Raw genomic sequence first — 18036 nt, 5'->3', positions numbered from 1 at the left:
ATAATCTTTTGACAAAACAAAAAACAATATTATGTATTATAACAAATGTCTGCAAAGGGGCGCCAACAGCAGAGGACCTGGTCATTGTTAATTTACTTTCATTTTACATTGAGAACGTGCTTACTTTTGGACAAACAACATTTAAATCCAGGTTATCTTTAAAATTTGTCCACTACTTTACAATAAAAATTATACAGTCACTGTAATTCTTAAGCAAGAACATGCAGACATTAAATCATGTAAACTCAAAGCAAGTGTTTAAACTGCTCAGATTCTCCACATGTTAATGATTAACGGTCAAACACAACGCGCCTCACACTTTATAAGACTTCCATAACGAATATTAAACCCGAAACAAAAAAGCATACATAATAAAAGACAGAATAATAAAAAATCATGCAAACACAAACTCAGCTTTTACCTTTAAAATACTGACATTTTAATATTTTAAGATCTTGTGGCACGAGATCTCGTCACACCCCTAAAAATAACCCAAAAGTCATTAAAAATATATTGTGAATAGCCCACTGTCCCAAAAGACAATGACCATGATTAATAAAAATATGAACTCTGCTTTAAAGCATTTCTTTACAGCTGTTACTTAGACTGTCTTTGTTTTTATGTCATTTCCTTATGTAATGTTTTGCGGATCATAAGGAATGTAAGGTAGTTGCTGTTTGACTTCCATTCTCAGTTGGTCTGCATTGTGTAATGGAACACGCATGGTTGCTATATCTTTATAACAAAACCATCCCAAAACTAGCCCAATTATCCAAGCCCACATACCAAACTCATGGTACCATTGACAGCTAATGACCAGTGGACAGTTGACTGATTTAACCCACTGAAAAACAACTGTGAACACAATTGGGCAAACATTTATGGTCCTGCGCCTTCGAAAGATCCTTTCAATTTAGACCACTTTACTTATTGATTGCTATCTTGGTGTGAAAATATTTTCAACCAGCATAACAAAAAATTGTTCCTGGACTAAATCACGTACCACGCTTTAAAAAAAATCCATGTCTATGTACCCATTAAACAATTTGAATAGCAGGCTAATAAACATGCCAAAGCACACTGCATACTCAAAGGGTGTAATATACTTTCAAAAATGTGATCTATAGTCATGTTTAAGTACACCCCATTCACGCAAGCACAGTCTGCTTATAATACTACAACAGTAGACACAATCACCACAATTAAAGTAGCCTGTCTAAATTGAAATAATCAGAGGTTAATGCAGGCCTATTACCTCACACCGATAAAATACAAAAACAGTCAAGTCCTAATTGCTTTAGAGAACACAAGTATTTAAAGTAATTAAAAGGGCATTTAAGGTGGAAAGAATTCTGTATTATTATTTTTTTAAATAACCACATACAGTACCTAAAGGTCTGAATTCAGTGCGAAGAGCGAAACACTGCCACCTGTTGTAAATGTATTGCAATTTGTATGTGAAAGCGATAGGGACTACAGACATGCAACCTCTTGCCAGGTTTCATCAAGCCAAAAATATAGAACAATAAATCCATCCTGTCTGCTGCACCTGCCCAATATTGATTTATCCTGTCTTTCCATCTTTTTCTGTCATTCCTTGCTTTCTCTCTTGATTGCATGGTCTCTTCCCGAATCTCCCTTCACCTTTTCTCTGGTCCTGCCAGCATCACTAATAACATTTCAAAGCATGATACATACAAATCTGACTCTTACTGTGGCAAGTGACTTATCAAAACTGACAGCATCTGGTTTATCAACAGATGGGAATTGGTAATGGTGTGTGTGGTGGGTGCGCAAACACACGCGCACAGACACACCTTGTAATCAGTGGGTTGCGAGTCTGTCTCTCCAAATCCATAATCCTTCTGTCACTAACTCTAAGGTCACTGGAGATATCTAGAGATATCTGTGTGTGTGTGCGTGCGTGCATGCGTGCGTGTGTGTGTGTGTGTGTGTGTGTGTGTGTGTGTGTGTGTGTGTGTTTTGACATATCAAACCAGAATAGTCCCTAAAAATACACTTTTCCAGACAAACAACTTTTTCTATGGGAATCTTCTGACATCAAACTCCAGCATAACGTGAGTAAACAAGTCAATATACTTTGACATGATGCTTAGTCATGTCAATCTTCTCATTGTCATCCCAAATGTCATGTGGTCTTACGTTGCTAGTCAGTGTCTTAAGCACTACAAGCTCAGCTCTAGTAGCAAAATACCACAAACTTTTCTTCTCATTGTATAATAAGGCTACTTCTGACCAAACTGTGTTGCACTTATGAGCCCATCTATGCTTGCTACATCTGTATCTAATAAAAATAGTATCGTTTCTGTTAGCATACCTGTCAACACTCCCGTTGATCTCCCGCCGCCCTCCCGTTTCGTTATTTCTCCAGGAAACCCCCCGTAATCCTCGTTATATGAATAATCACATCACTATATTATTCCAAGGTTGTCCAGTTGCCAGATCTTGTATGAAACAAATCCTATTCACACATTAGACACATCATACAAATTTGAACCCATTTCTGAATGCAACCTAGCAACCTACAACTCGGTTACGCTGTTGATATATGCGCAGGTAGACGGGGAAGTTGAATAACGAGCATTTGCTGCTGGATTGTGGGTCAAAAGTGCCATATTAGTGGTGGCAACTTTTTCGTTAATCTCATAACAACTGGAGGTAAATGCCTCGGTGGCTCCGTCGTGTGCAGTTTGGAGGTGTACAAACATTCAGACACCTCCAAAAGAGTCTCGGGAATTACCTTCCACAAGTAAGACTGAACAGTTGTTTCTGGTTGTGTTACATCATTGTTACATTATTTTGAGAGTTGGCAACTGGAGGCAGCCTATTAATAGCTAGCAATATCACTATTTAGCCATGAATGTTGATACTTAATGAGAATTACCAGTGTTTACATGTTTTATTTTTTATAAAATTGTAATACATATAAGAGTTAGGCTATATTAAATTGTCTGTATTACTGTAGGTCGCTGGTTAGGGTTTCCTAAAGTGAAACATATAAGGAGGCATTGGGAGGTTGCTGAAAATATCGAATGGTTTTTCTCAAATAATTAATCCTTATGTTCTTAGTCGGTGATTTACATATATGCTATATATACTTATTGTAATGATATAATTATTATACGTACTATAATGATATAAGTGTAGTGCTATAAAAATGAATACAGACTGTCACTCTTTGCAACACTGCCACAATCCTCCCATTCAGAGATCTCTTTGAAAACCAAATGTTGACAGGTATGGCATATACTGATTTCTGTTTGGTGTTGTATTTGATATTATTTGAAAAAACAGCCAATGTAAGAGCATGGGAAAGAATAAGTCAAGAAAGATATATAATAGGGCGGTTTCTCGGATAGGGCTTATCCTAGTCTCAGACTAAAATGCATGTTTGAGCAGCCTTAATTTAAAAACATCTTGCACTTACATGTATATCAGTGCCATTGTTTTGTCTTAAAATGCACACTTGTATTGTTTTTTGTAAGGAATGTTTTTATGAACTACTTAAATGTCCTTTATAAATAAGGCCACCTTACCACCTGACTGTGTCTGCAATCTAGTTGTGACACTTATCATATATAAACAGTAGCCTACTGTGCAAAAGTCTTAGGCTACCACCAGTTTTACTATTTAAAGCAACACTATGTAGTTTTTGTACCTTTAAATAATGTCTCTAAAATTATTTCAGTGATAGAACAACTTTTAACTGGACAAATTGTACTGTTGCTGCAACCTGAGCAGCCTCCTAGCTGCTACAAGCACACTCTGAAAGTGGCGGTGGAGGGTAGGAAATACAGCGCCGCCCCTCCCCCTGCCTGCAGAAGAGTGTCTGATACCAGGCACTGTTGCGCTTTTCAACCACATGGGGGAGCTGTAAGTCATTTTTACATGGAAACTACATAGTGTTGCTTTAAGTAGTTTTCATGATCCTTCTTTCTTATTTTTCAGTCTCTTTATTACGTCAGCATTTAGTTTGACCTCCCTTGGCATTAAGCACATCTTCAAACTCTTGAGGATACTGAAGTCCTGAAGTCATGAGATTAAATTTAGAAATAAGGGTTTCATTTTATTTAGGTTTAAGAGTGCCTGCAGGTTCCAGCTATTGCTCAAGAGTAAGAGTAGATCACACTTAACAATTGCCACTTTTTCAGATTTTATTTTGTTTTTTAATTCTGCATAGACATTTGTGTGCTAATATAATTATATATAATCAATATACCATTGCAAAAAACAACAAATATAATTGTGGCATGCTTCCCTAAGACTTTTCCACAGTACTGTACCTGTCATGTTCCTTCTCTGGGCTTAAATGTTTCTTAATGCAGTACTGAGCAACAGCATATATTAATCATTCAGATTTCTCAAACAGGCATAATGAAGTAAGCCAAAGTATATAACCTGGAGTCTCTGAGATAAGTACGTTGCTAAGTAAAAAAGTCCATGTGTGTGTGCGCGTGTTAACAGGTTGTGAAGTGTAAATAGTACGTACCTGTCTGGCCAGTTTGACAGAGTCTGAGGTGAGTCTGTCTCTAAGTTGAGGATCTAGCTGGGCAGCAGGTGCAATCTCAACCACTTTCTGATGTCTTCTCTGGATGGAACAATCCCTCTCATACAGATGAATAACATTTCCATATTTATCACCTGAGAAAGTAGAGATTGAATATTGAGAGATGGGTATAATTTCAGGTTTTGTGTCCCCAGTATTACTTCCCATCCTGTTTCTTGATAGCATCATATTTGGTGGACAAACAATCACAGATGTGCCGCATCCGAAATCACCTGTACATCCATACTATATAGTAGGAATAAATCAGTAGGCGAGACGAGTAGTCCGAATTTATAGTATTCAAAACACAGTAAAAAAATACCCAAATGACCAACAACTTCAAGAAAGATTTTTGTGGAAATTAAAATCACATACAGTAAGAGTCACCCAACGAAAAAGAAGGAGAGGTGTTGGCAGTGTCCGAAATAGCCCCTTATACACTCAACAACCTACATTAATTTGCTAGTATAGTCCACTTAAATGAGTGAATGAAAACAGCGGAAACAATCTGTTTGCCATCAAGTTTATTTGGCACGCACCTCACGGTGAAGGGGTAGCAGCTAGTCGAGTGTACATTGGGTGTACACTCATTATTGTGGTGCATTATTGGATTAATAAGTGCACTTGATAACGTCCTCTATAATTTCAGATCAAATCAAAATTTTAAATAGTGCACTATATGGAGCTATTTTGGACACAGCAGTTGTCGTATTCAAAATGTCAGAAAGCGGTAACGCAAGCTGCTCTATTCAAATGTAAATACACAAGGAAAACAGCAGTTGTGGTTAAATTGTGATTGTTTAACATCATCCAAGTTAAAGCTCACTTGTTGTTATGACGACGTATGTCATGTTATGTATCAACATGGCAAATGTACGTCTTAATTTCATATTCATACTGTATAGAACGTACTGTTTTAATGGTTGATGAGTAGGTACTTCATCTTATTCATTATGTACTGTCACAGTATGCAATTTTGGAAACATTAGTAAGTATACTAAAGAAGTATACAAACTTTAATTAAAAGTTTCCCAAATTTCTATAATTAACGATAATATGAATAAATAGCTCAATTTTCTTATCATTGTGTAAATAATCAAGTTAGAATGTATAACATTTAAGTGCTTGGCAAAAGCAATTTTCTTTTAAAGCATAACAACAAGAAACAAAATCTACCTAATGGAAGGCATTTGTCTCTTTCTAGTGAAAATACTAAAACTTTCCTTTTATATTAAGTTATTTGCAGTGTATAATATATCATCTTGTTAGCATGTCTACATGGATTACATTTCCGATTCACTGAGGAGATTGACAAAAAGTTGTTGAGGGAGAGAGAGAGAGAGAGAGAGAGAGAGAGAGAGAGAGAGAGAGAGAGAGAGAGAGAGAGAGAAAATGGTGTTCCCTGGACACAAACAAAGCCGTTTTGTTAACAAGCCCAATTCAATTCCAGCTGTATGTTATCAACTATGAGCTCTGTTCCAGACAAGCAAATCACATCTAATGAGCCAAAATACTCTGATATAATGCTTGAAATACACCAGAGAGAAGCTAATAGATGATGGTAAACATAGTAAACAAATGTGTACACACTTCCTGGTAACATCAGGACAATTTATCTTAACAGTGAAACTTCTATTTGTTTCTTTCAAACAAACACATACAAAAACGACACACGCGTCAATATACTCACCAAGAATTTGCACTTCAATGTGCCGTGGCTTCTCAATGAACTTTTCCACAAACAGTGCACCGTTGCCGAATGCGGCGAGAGCCTCTGAATAAGCTCTGTGATAGTTTTCTTCAAGTTCCTACCGAACAATCACAAAATCAGTTTAGTATTTTAATAATCATAAATAAAGATTTATTAATAAAAGCAATTATTAAACAATAAATAAGTTATAGAAAATAAGCAAAATTAAGTATAGTTCTGTTTTTACACATAGGCGAGTGTCCATATACTGTGCATGTGAGGCAAATTTTCTGATCAGAATAATACGTGCGCACATGCGTACACGTAAAAAACTAGACTATACTCCGGGCTTAAAGGGACCCTCCACTTTTATTGAACATAGGCTCATTTTCCAGCTCCCCAAGAGTTAAACATTTGAGTTTTACTTTTTTCGGAATCCATTTAGCTGATCTCCGGGTCTGGCGCTACCACTTTTAGCATAGCTTAGCATAATCCATTGAATGTGATTAGACCATTAGAATCGTGCTAAAAAAAATTGTCACCAGCTATTGAAAGTTACCAAGGGGACTATTTTTGTGCGCTGCGTGATATCATTGCGCCTGCTGCAGCCATTATACAGCAGCAAAGTCTTTGATTATTACGCCAGAATGAGAGTATAGTTCCTAGCCATATCGGCCTTAAAAATTGCAACTTTTAATTTTCTGTCGATCTTAGTACAGAATGTAACTACAGAAGAGTCAAGTTTTAAATAGTAAAAATATCAAAACTCTTTGGTTACTTTTTAGTGTGATGCAAATGGTCTAATCAGATTCAATGGATTATGCTAAGCTATGCTAAAACGTGGTACCGCCAGACCCAGAGATCAGCTGAATGGATTTCAAAATGGTAAAACTATAATGTTTAACGCTAGGAGAGCTGGAAAATTAGCATTTAAAAAAAAGTGGAGTGTCCCTTTACTATGATATCAAAGTTGACAAAGTTTCCAGTTTTTAGTAGGGTTGCTTCTCAATGAATTAGGGTAAAATGCTGCTTCATCCAAAAGCCAGAGGGCGCTCTCGTGCAGAAACTCAATATGCACCACAGAAGAAGTACCATTTACACACGCATCTCCAGTAATGCCTATAAGCAGGTATTTTCATTATAATAAAAATTATGTATAATAATTATGTTTGATGAGTGTTGCGCATAATATCGTCTTTGCGATTCCTAATCGATATCAGGTATATTAGTGTGTGTCGCGATTTATCCTTACACAAGTCCAAGTATATTTTTTCTTACTACACAAGTTCTGTGTTCTGATCATTACAGTTTGTTTTTTTATAATATATCAAGTTTTATCTCCAAAACAAAGTAAAACTTTACAACCACTTTAAGCCATATAGTCTTTGGGGTAAATGTCTGTTGCACCAAAATGAAATCCAGAACTGCAGAGAATAAAAAAGCATTTGTATTTTCATTGAAACAAGAGTCTCTAGTCTAGTGTGTTAATAAATGTGGCCTGCAAAGATCGAAGTCTGTTTATTTTCATTTCTCTCCAAACCAAGAAGAAACCAAATCAAGAAACCTTGGTGCAGGACGTTTAACGCTCTTTATAAGACAAAGCTTGTTGTTTCACCGGTGGACACTGGCAATAAATATAAAACGCTACCCACAAGTGGCAATAAATACAGAAAATGGACTATATACAGTATAGCCAGCTGCAAGCCATTGTGATAAAGTGTTGCACTGTGTAGTTATCATTGCATACGCATGTCTACATGTCAAGCTGAGGGCGGCGAGCATCTATCGTACCGTAACACTGTAGATAAGCAGTCATAAAACATGCTGTCTTTACACACGTGCAGTAAAATAAAACAGTACAGGATATACATGAGCAGAAACTGAAGTCCATTAAAAGACATGAAGTCCACTGAGAGGGTGGATTAGGTTTAGTGGACAGGCCTTGTACATTGCAGCTATCAGACTAAGTGTGCAGGGCACTGCAGGTCATGATGTCTGATGCTGTTGAACAGCCTGATAGCCGGTGAGAGAAAGCTGTTCCTGAATTGTGTGAATCTAGCGAAAAATTACTTTTGAGCCCTCAAGGGGGAACTGGGGAAAATGGGTCAAGAGGAGAGGTGGGCTACTCCTTAACGATTCTGCTGCCAATTTTTCTATGTTGAAATACTTTCGACTACTGGGTTTAATTTGCAGAGACAACCACACGGTTTTACACTGATTGAGCATGAGAATTTTGTATGCAATGTGGGGCTTGATAATTGATCTGTGCTCCAACATGCTTAATTTAAGGGATGAGTCTGAGGTGCCAGTGATAGCCAATATCTATCTTAAGTGACACCGGTTTGCAAATGCGTAAATGCATTATGCATTGTTTAAGACACAATGTTTTAACATTCCTGTCTGTGGTCAAGGAAAGCTGAAACACTAATGTTACTGGGATGCTCTCCAAACACATTTGTTTATGTTGATGAATCTAAGTGTGCCCGTGCCAGACTTCTGGAGTCTCCACAGGAATTGCAGGTATTGTTGAAGCCTTATCCAAGACTTATTAGGACAAATGAAGGTGCAAAGCGAGCATCTTGTATCGTTAACATGAATGTGTCTCCTAAGGTGTAAAAAAACTAAAGTAAACGTGAAAACACTTTTTAATAATGTTGTATTTGTTAACTTTATTTAATGCATTAGCTAACATGAACTAATAATAATCAATACTTCTAAAAAAATAAATTTAATCTTAGTTCATGTTAATTTCAGCATTTACTAAAAAAATTTTTTAAATCAAATGTTGCAATTGTTGACATTACTTAAAAGGATAGTTAGCCCAACAATGAAAATTTACTCAACCGTATGCTGTTACAAACCTATATACATTTGCTGAACAAAAAGGAAGATATTTGTAATTAAGCAGCAAACAGAATCATCATTGCTTCCATAGTAGGAAAAAATCCTACTATGAAAGTCAATGTTGCTCACAAATGGTTTGGTTACAAACATTGCTCAAAAAATCTTCCTTTGTGTTCAGCAGACTAAAGAAATTAATACAGGTTTGTAGCAACATGAGGGGAAGTAAATGAGGAAAGAATTTTGGGTGAACTATTCCTTTAATGCACAATGAACATGAACAATCGCTTGGCATTACAAACATTAACAAAGATTAATAAATGCTGAAAAACTACATTGTTCATTGTTAGTTCAGGTTTGCTAATGCATTTACTAATGTTCACAAATACAACTTTATTGAAAGTAAAAAAGTTTAAGTTATAATACTAAATTATTTATTATAACCAAAACTAAACTTCTAATTTAAAGGTGCAATTTGTAAGATATTTGCAGTAAAATATCCAAAAACCACTAGGCCAATTTATATATTTTGTTCAGCTGATTACTTACAATATCTCTTATGTTTTCAACTACTTGTAAATCGTGAGAAAATTGACATTCTAAACAGTGACACGGGCAGTGCAGTCGCCTGTCAATGACGTTAATATCCAACGTTACCCTTTGTTACCGCCTTTACTGACATAGAAGCCACATGACAACAGTTTCGTGGAAAAATGCGGAAGTTAGTGTATAGCGTCTGTCAGGCTACTTGCTTGTTTATGGACTACGATTACTCTTTACCATCTGCCACTGGTTGTGTCAGCAAAGACAGCTCCCTTAAGCGTACGGGCCAACCAAACGACCCAAGAAGAGTTTGGAACAAAGAAGAGAGAAAGAATGAGGATCAATATCAGTGTTGCATTATCTGGATGGAGAGAGCTTCGCGACAACCTTCAACTAGACAGAGATGCCGTTTTGCTTGTGTTTTACGCTACAGGTGAGTTGTTTTGATACGTAACCCTTTAAAAAATCAACATTTTACCTAAGAATTAATGGCCATAAATCAGACGGGAACGAGAAATCATGTTGGGGATGAGGTAATCAAGTTTTTTCAATGTTGCGTTTGATGACATCGTTTTATTTCATTATTAACACACCATTGAATTGGACTAATACTGTAACATCTATGACTAACAATTAAGTTTTGAACATTACATGAAACTTTACATAATGAAATCAAACGATGTCATCAAATGCAACATTCAAAATCAACATGATTTCTCGTTCCCGTTTGATTGATGGCCATCAGTGGTTAAGTTAAAGACAACAAATCCCATAATTCCACACTGCTTCAGAGCGCCATTAATCTACGTCATTGTTATTGTTTTGATCGTGCGCCCTCTAGCGGCACAGATTATACAAATTGCACCTTTAATCAGACAATTTCAGAACCTAAGTAGTAAGAGACTAAATGAGTGGAAATGTTTCATTCAATTACTCTGTAGTATTAAGGTGGGATAAGACTATTATTCCTTATCACTCTGGCAGCTTTGCGTGGGTAACAATCTCATTTGAATAGGTTTTATTGCAGTTTTTTCACATGGAGGCTCATTGTTATTTAGATGGATAAACTGCTTTGGTCATCAATGTCATCATATGATAGTAATTTTTCCACATTTACAAACCAAAAATAAGAAAAAGACACAGACCTCATAACCTTTGACCACTCTCATTCCACGACCTCCTCCTCCATATGCAGCTTTAAAGATGATGGGAAAGTCATACGTCTTTGCAAACTCCTGAGCATCCTGAAGGGAAGTGATTGGGGCATGTGTTCCGGGAACCACTGGAACACCTTCACACAAACACAAACATGCACATAAAAAAAATTGTAAACTGTTGTATACATAAATCACACTAATATGGAAAAGAAGAGAATAAGACAGAATTAACTACTGTAAAAATTACAAAGTGTACTACATGATTGGTTGGAGTGTTTGACATTTTGTTCTCAACATATGTGTTGACTATTGAAGCACAACACAAACAGCACAAAACAACAGAGACAGTCTGTGCAAACAAACAGATTTTTTGCAAGGCACAATTCCTCAAATTCCTTAAAACTGTAAAGAGAAATTAACTTACAGTGGCTTCTACATATTAGGTCGGGGAGAGGTTAAATTATTTACCATCAAAAAATACAATTCTGTCATTATTTACTCACCCACAAGTTGTTCCAAACCTATATAAATGTATTTGTTCTGCTGAACACAAATAAAGATATTTTGAGTGATGTTTGTAACCAAACCGTTTTTGAGTGCCATTGACCACTATAGTTATTTTATTTCCTACTGTGTAAGTCAATGGTTATACTTGATTACTAATACATTCCTTTGTGTTCAGCAAAACAAAGAAATGTATATAGGTTTGGAACAACTTGAGTAAATTCTGATGATGCTTGCTATGCTTCTCTATAAATAACGGTTTAATGCCGCTACATCCAAAAGCCAGATGGCGCTCTTGTGCAGAAACTCAATATGGGCCGCAGAAGAAAAAACATTACACAAGCAGCTCCAGGAAATGGTTCAAAGTCGCCATGAAACTGAAGTAGCTATTGTCTTATTTTCCCTGTGTCAGGATCCTGCCAAAGAGTCCTGTTTAATATTTATGTCTAGTCATGATGACAAGGTTCTGGCAGTCCCATGTGGAGGCTCATGGCCTTGTGTATCGGGTCATGTGCATTCGGTATCTGGTCTCTTGTCCCCGCCCCCGCCCCCTCGTTCTTTTGCTTATTGTTAATCATTAGTTCATTCCCATCACCTGTTTTCCCCTTGTTACCTTGTTTAGATTTACTTATTTAATTTCATTGTGTCCTTAGTTCTCTGCACATTCATTTTGTATTGTTTGTGTTTTCAAGTCGTGTATTGTTCAAGTCAAGTCTAGTCAAGTGTAATTGTCAAGTCTTTATTCTAGTTTAGTGTTTTGTAGTGATGCAAGTCCGATTCATTTCTGCGAACCGGCTCTTTACAGTTCGGCTCATTGAACCGGTTCAAAAAGCCGATTCACCAGTTCCTGACGTCATCAAGAAATGACATCACTACGCATTTATTTTCTAACTACTTGTATCAATGAAACATTCAAATAAAATCGTTTGTGTCAACACATTAAAACATTCAAATAAAAAGTTGTTTTTGTGAAGGTTTCATTCACAAGTTAGGAATGTTTGTTGTCACAGTTTAAATCACGGATTGTAAATTCCAGATACAACTGACCAGTTTTGACTAAACTACAACTTGGATAAGATTCCTAAATTACACTGATGCACAATTGTGGATGTGTTCTAAATATCCTAAGTATAAAAAATAAATAAACTTTTCTTTTAAACTCATAGGTTTTCCATAAACAACTAAAATATGATTTGCATGCACAATAAATCGTACTAAAAATAAAGCTTTTTAATAAAAACAATCTAATAAAACAAGAAACTTTGCGCATCAGACTCGTTCAAATCCTCGGTGATACACACGCAGTGTCAGCAACTCAGCCATCAGAATCGTCGGCAATCCTCGCCTCGGCAATCATCGACAAACTTCGTTCGGTTCTTTTTAAGTCCGACGTGCTATTTCGGCTGTGCGTCCTGCATCATCAACCCGGAACCTATGCCCAAAACTAAAGTTCGATTCAGTTCGATTTGTAAACCGGCTCGCCCGGTTACTTCCTGAGAACTGGCTCAAAAGAACGATTCGTTCAAGAACCTAACATCACTAGTGTTTTGTGCCTGTTAATACGTTTGCTCCATACTCTATGCCCCCACGTGGGCTTTTGTTTTGTCTTGTGTCAACATTAAAGTCTTTTTGTCTAACCCGTCATCGTCCATGCTTGGGTTCATCTGAAATTCCTGACACCCTGTGGTAACGATATCAGAGTGAAACCGGCTTCTGAAATAAAATAAGGCAGGGTGGGATTTGAATTTGTTCCTTAGAGATCTGATCGGATCGTTTTAAGTTGAATCGTGTTGCTAATTGCTAATCAGTGCGATCTTCTCCCAGACCCTGTCCACCTGCCATATATGACCGGAAGTAAAGAGATATGTATATAAACGACTCAAACTTACAGTGATTTCAAATCGATAAGGACTTGCTGACCAAAAGTCGTAGTACATGAAATAGCTGTGCATAATATCGGCTGTGTGATTCAGAATAGCTATCGGCCAGGTATTATTACTGTATATCGGCATTTATTCTCACATATCTAGAGTAAATAATGACAGAATTTTCAGATTTGGGTGATCTATTCATTGAAAAGTTGTATTTCTGTAGTTCATTATAATATTGCACACACACCTGCTGTAATGGCCAGGGCACGAGCTTCCACTTTATCCCCCATCTTTTGCACAACCTCTGGGGAAGGACCAATGAATCTCACCCCAGAATCAGCACAGGCCTGGGCAAAGTCTGCCCGCTCAGATAGAAACCCATAACCAGGGTGGATGGCATCTACATTATTTTCCTAAGAGAAAGTGAGAGAGAAAGACAGAAATAAGACTTGAATAAAAATAAACATTATGTGTATGTAGCTCAGCAGTCAGCACTAATTATTCTGATGCTGGAAAATACTAATTTCATTAAAATCCCAATCAGATAGAGAAGTTGAAAGCCCCCTCTTTCTGTTGGCTGACTGTGTGCAACATGGTAATTGCATTGGAGAAAGACTAATTATTCGGAGGCCGTCTGCTGAGGTTAGAGACGATGGTGTTGGCTGCGTGTTCGGTTTCATTATGGTGTGGTGTGGTGTGTGTGTGTGTGTGTGTGTGTGTGTGTGTGTGTGTGTGTGTGTGTGTGTGTGTGTGTGTGTGTGTGTGTGTGTGTGTGTGTGTATGTGTGTGTGTTCTTGGTGTTTATCCATTATTAATGTATTGTTGTGGCTAGGCTGCTGGTTTGAAGGGTATGCTGCCTGTGCTGTATGAGAGAGAGCACCAAAGGATCTGTATCTGGCTCTGATGCTAGACCAAAAAACGGCAACAGATCTATTTGAGCATCACATATTATTGACATAGGAAAATAGGAAAGAGTACCAAGCAAGCAATGCAAGAGGAGCATTTTCTGAACAGAGATAGACATTAATTTAGGGAGATAAATAGCAGCATGATATACAGACATATAGCTCACCGTAGCTACTTTGATGATGTCGGGGATATGTAGATAGGCTGCAACGGGAGGCAGGCCTTTTCCGATCAGGTAAGCTTCATCTGCCTTCTGTCTGTGCATCTGTCCGGTGTCCTGCTCGGAATATACAGCCACCGTCCGGATGCCAAGTTCTGTGCATGCTCGAAACACCCGGATGGCTATTTCGCCTGAATTAAAAGGTTGATGGCAGCTGTGGTTAGTGAGTGTTAAATGAATATTTACCTAATCATTTTAATTCTGTCTGCATTTATATTTTTCCAAAGCATGGATGCTGTGTTTCCTTATGAAGCCCATGTCTAGAAGACATTTTTTTTCAAATGATAAAACCCCAAAGGCAGCACAAATGTTGTCTGTATTTTGTGCTGTATATGCAAAGACCTAAGCCATATCCCTTCATTAAGCATTTAAATTAAATATGACATCATGCTTCATATGAATCATGTTAACAACACTGACTAATACTGAGACATGTGAAACACTGACATCAAACCTGACATTTTCTTAAATTTTAGTCTGCTCTTCACATGAATCTTTTAAAGCGTAACTAAACCCCTGGTCAGAGCCTGACTCCACCCACTGGCAATATTTGAAAAATGCAAGAAAAGTGGGCAGATCCCAAGGAGATAGAGGGGACGAACTAAGTGTGTGGTGAGATCGTAATAAGGGCGTGGTGATCTTGAACCTGCTTACGTCACGAGTCATTTTTTGGACCCACCATCCAATAGGAAAATTCAACTGCAGTAGCCACCGTTCAACCTGAAGAGGGCAGCACTCAGACGTTTTTACACCATATATTGTAGTATTGAAACACTTGATCCAAATGTCAAAAAACTTACTAAAATCAACGAACAGCACTAATAAAGCCCCATTCTTACAGATCATTAACTAAAAAAAGTTGGTTTAGGGTTTAGTTACTCTTTAATAAATTGTTTCAAAAGACTTTTAATAGTAAAAATCATTTTTACGTTTGAAGCTTAATATACATGGTCACTATGAACTGCTGTTATATAGAAAACAACTGCTGGAGCATGTTTCTCCAATCATGCATGCAGGTTAATATAAATGGTAAGTAAATAATGATAGATTATACATTTCTATTCATGCTTTAAAGCAACACTATGTAGTTTCCATGTAAAAATGGCTTACAGCTCCCCCATGTGGTTGAAAAGTGCAACAGTGCCTGGTATCACACACTCTTCTGCAGGCAGGGGGAGGGGCGGGGCTGTGTTTCCTACCCTCCACCACCACTTTCAGAGTGTGCTTGTAACAGCTAGGAGGCTGCTCAGGTTGCAGCAACAGTACAATATGTTCAGTTAAAAGTTGTTCTATCACTGAAATAATTTTAAAGACATTATTTAAAGGTAAAAAAACTACATAGTGTTGCTTTAAAGGGACACTTCACCCATTTGCATTAAGCTTTGTAGTTAGAACCCCAGTCATGTTTTTGAATGGTCGTGCATAATTTCCTCAGTTGCCGCTGAGACAGGAGAAATACAGATTTCAGTGTTGCACTTCCTTATTTCAATGATGTAAAAATCATCATTTTGCATCATTGAAAGAAGGAAGTCCAATATCTTTGTTGAGAGGGTGAGACTACAAACACGGTACTTTTCTCGGTCAAATAGGCACCAAATTCTAAATGTATGTTACATTTCGACTACAAATATGACACACTTTCAATAAAGATTAATGTTTCTACGGGTGAAATGCTCCTTTAAAGCTAAAATGGCGTTTGTGCTGTGACAATACGATAGCCCTGGGACCTATGTGCATTTAGACAATGTGAACACAATTTTTTTGTCTTTTTTAATCTTTGCAAAATATCTAATCTCAGGATAACAAGTCTTACCTCTATTTGCCACCATGACCTTTTTGATTGGTCGATACTCCGTGCTTTGGGGAACCAAGTGGGCAAAACGACAGGATAAACCCACTCTCCTCCTGAAGAGCAGGATCCCCCTGGTCCCTCCGAAACGCAAGAGCATCCTAGAGAAAACAAAGATGAAGATTAAAAGGTATAGTAAACCAGAACAATTGCGCTGATTCTACCTATTCTTTCTAAATTAATTAATGATAAACTGTCCAGTGGAGGACTTGACTTTAATTCATCTGAAAAATTGCACATTTCTGAATACACAGACAGATTCTTGATATCTACACCAAACCAATGGCCCAGGATTTTCAATACAAAAATAATATAAGACTGTGGCAGTCAGGTCACTTGTTAAGTCATGACGTAGAGAATACTGTTTCCGGATCCAAGCCTTCATTCATTTCAATAGAGGATATTATTTAAACGGGCGTTTTGGAGCACTATTTATTCATATCACACATTTAGACAAATTCATGTTCATTGTATAAATTCATAGTGTACACTGCAGTCTCCAGGTTCAGGGAATCACAGACAGCAATAATTCATAAAACATTTAGGTCCATCTATGAGTCCATGTCTGGTCATCTCGGATTTGTTATGGAGATAAAAAAATTAGGATTGGGTGTTTTTGCATTATGATACAAGTGTAAATTAGCGTGATTTTGGCATTTGAGATCGCCATATTGAAACATGTATTATGTCCTTATCGTAAATCAACTCAGATAAACATTTCCCATTTATTTTAAAGGGGACATATCATGAAAATCTTGAAAATGTTTAAGTGCTATAATTGGGTCCCCAATGCTTCGATCAACCTAGAAAACATAAAAAAGAACAACCCAACCTTACACTGTAAAAAAAATCCGTAAAAATTGCAGCTGGGTTGCCGGTAATTTACCGTAGATTTAAATTTATGTTATTTACTGGCAAAATTTTGTTCAAAGTTGAATGAACATTTAACATTTACAAGTCTTTGTCTTTACAGAGTAAAACAAAAAAAACAGCATCAAGCAAAACGTTCTGGGAAACAAAATCTGAAGCAAAAAACAGAAAAGGGTTGATGATGATTTATGGTTCCCAGAATGCTTTGCATGAGACTGTTATTGTATAGTTTTATTCTGTAAAGATAAAGACTTGTTAATATTTAAAATTTATTTAACTTTGAACAAACTCTTGCCAGTAAATAACATAAATTTAAATCTACGGTAAATTACCGGCAACCCAGCTGCAATAACATTGTAATTTCTACGGATTTTTTTTTACAGTGTAGTTTTGGTAAACCATTCTCTGCAAGCATGTGAAAAAATTGAAATTTGGGTCCCCTTGTGATGTCAGAAGGGGATTATTGCACCCCTTAATCTGCACTATCCAACCACGTCACTGCCATTTAGTGCAGAGATCAACTCATTTGCATTTAAAAGGACACACCCAAAACGGCACATTTTTGCTCACACCTACAAAGTGCCAATTTTTTACATGTTATAATAAATTGTATATATATGGTATTTTGAGCTAGAACTTCACCTACGTACTCTGGGGACACCAAAAATTTATTTGACATCTTTGACAGTCTTGTGAAATGTCCCCTTTACAAAAGTAAAGTTGTAAAGAGCTCCATAGGAGGGCATAAAGTCCACAAGTGGGAAGTACCTCCAAAAGGGGGCATTTAAGGTTAGGGCTTTTGTCCAAAGCGACAAAAAAGATTGTTAGGCATGTCGTGTCTATCTGTCAATGGGAGGAAGCCATGCCCCCTTGTACTATTATAAGCCAAATAGCCACCAGCTTTTACCTCACAACTTGGAATCTGATGAGGGGCTTCACAAAATCATTGATCTTTATTGATGGAAGTAAGACTGAAAGTTGTAAAGGCTTATATCTTCTAAATGTGATTTTTGTCAAT

General features: G+C 37.0%; 1 protein-coding gene across 1 annotated transcript in view; it reads right to left on the bottom strand.

The window, feature by feature from the left end:
* Positions 1 to 18036, bottom strand: part of pcxb (pyruvate carboxylase b) — a 271734-nt gene that overhangs the window by 244782 nt on the left and 8916 nt on the right. Inside the window, exons 2-7 of the mRNA XM_065289014.2 lie at positions 16113 to 16249; positions 14246 to 14430; positions 13421 to 13586; positions 10787 to 10932; positions 6258 to 6375; positions 4511 to 4662 (exon numbers count right to left, since the gene is read on the bottom strand). Coding sequence (XP_065145086.1) covers positions 4511 to 4662; positions 6258 to 6375; positions 10787 to 10932; positions 13421 to 13586; positions 14246 to 14430; positions 16113 to 16248 — 903 coding nt within the window. The 5' untranslated portion in view covers position 16249. The remainder of the gene's footprint in view (positions 1 to 4510; positions 4663 to 6257; positions 6376 to 10786; positions 10933 to 13420; positions 13587 to 14245; positions 14431 to 16112; positions 16250 to 18036) is intronic.

The sequence above is a fragment of the Paramisgurnus dabryanus genome, chromosome 2, assembly GCF_030506205.2.
Source record: "Paramisgurnus dabryanus chromosome 2, PD_genome_1.1, whole genome shotgun sequence".
Taxonomy (NCBI): domain Eukaryota; kingdom Metazoa; phylum Chordata; class Actinopteri; order Cypriniformes; family Cobitidae; genus Paramisgurnus; species Paramisgurnus dabryanus.
This window is presented reverse-complemented; position numbering and strand designations above follow the sequence as displayed.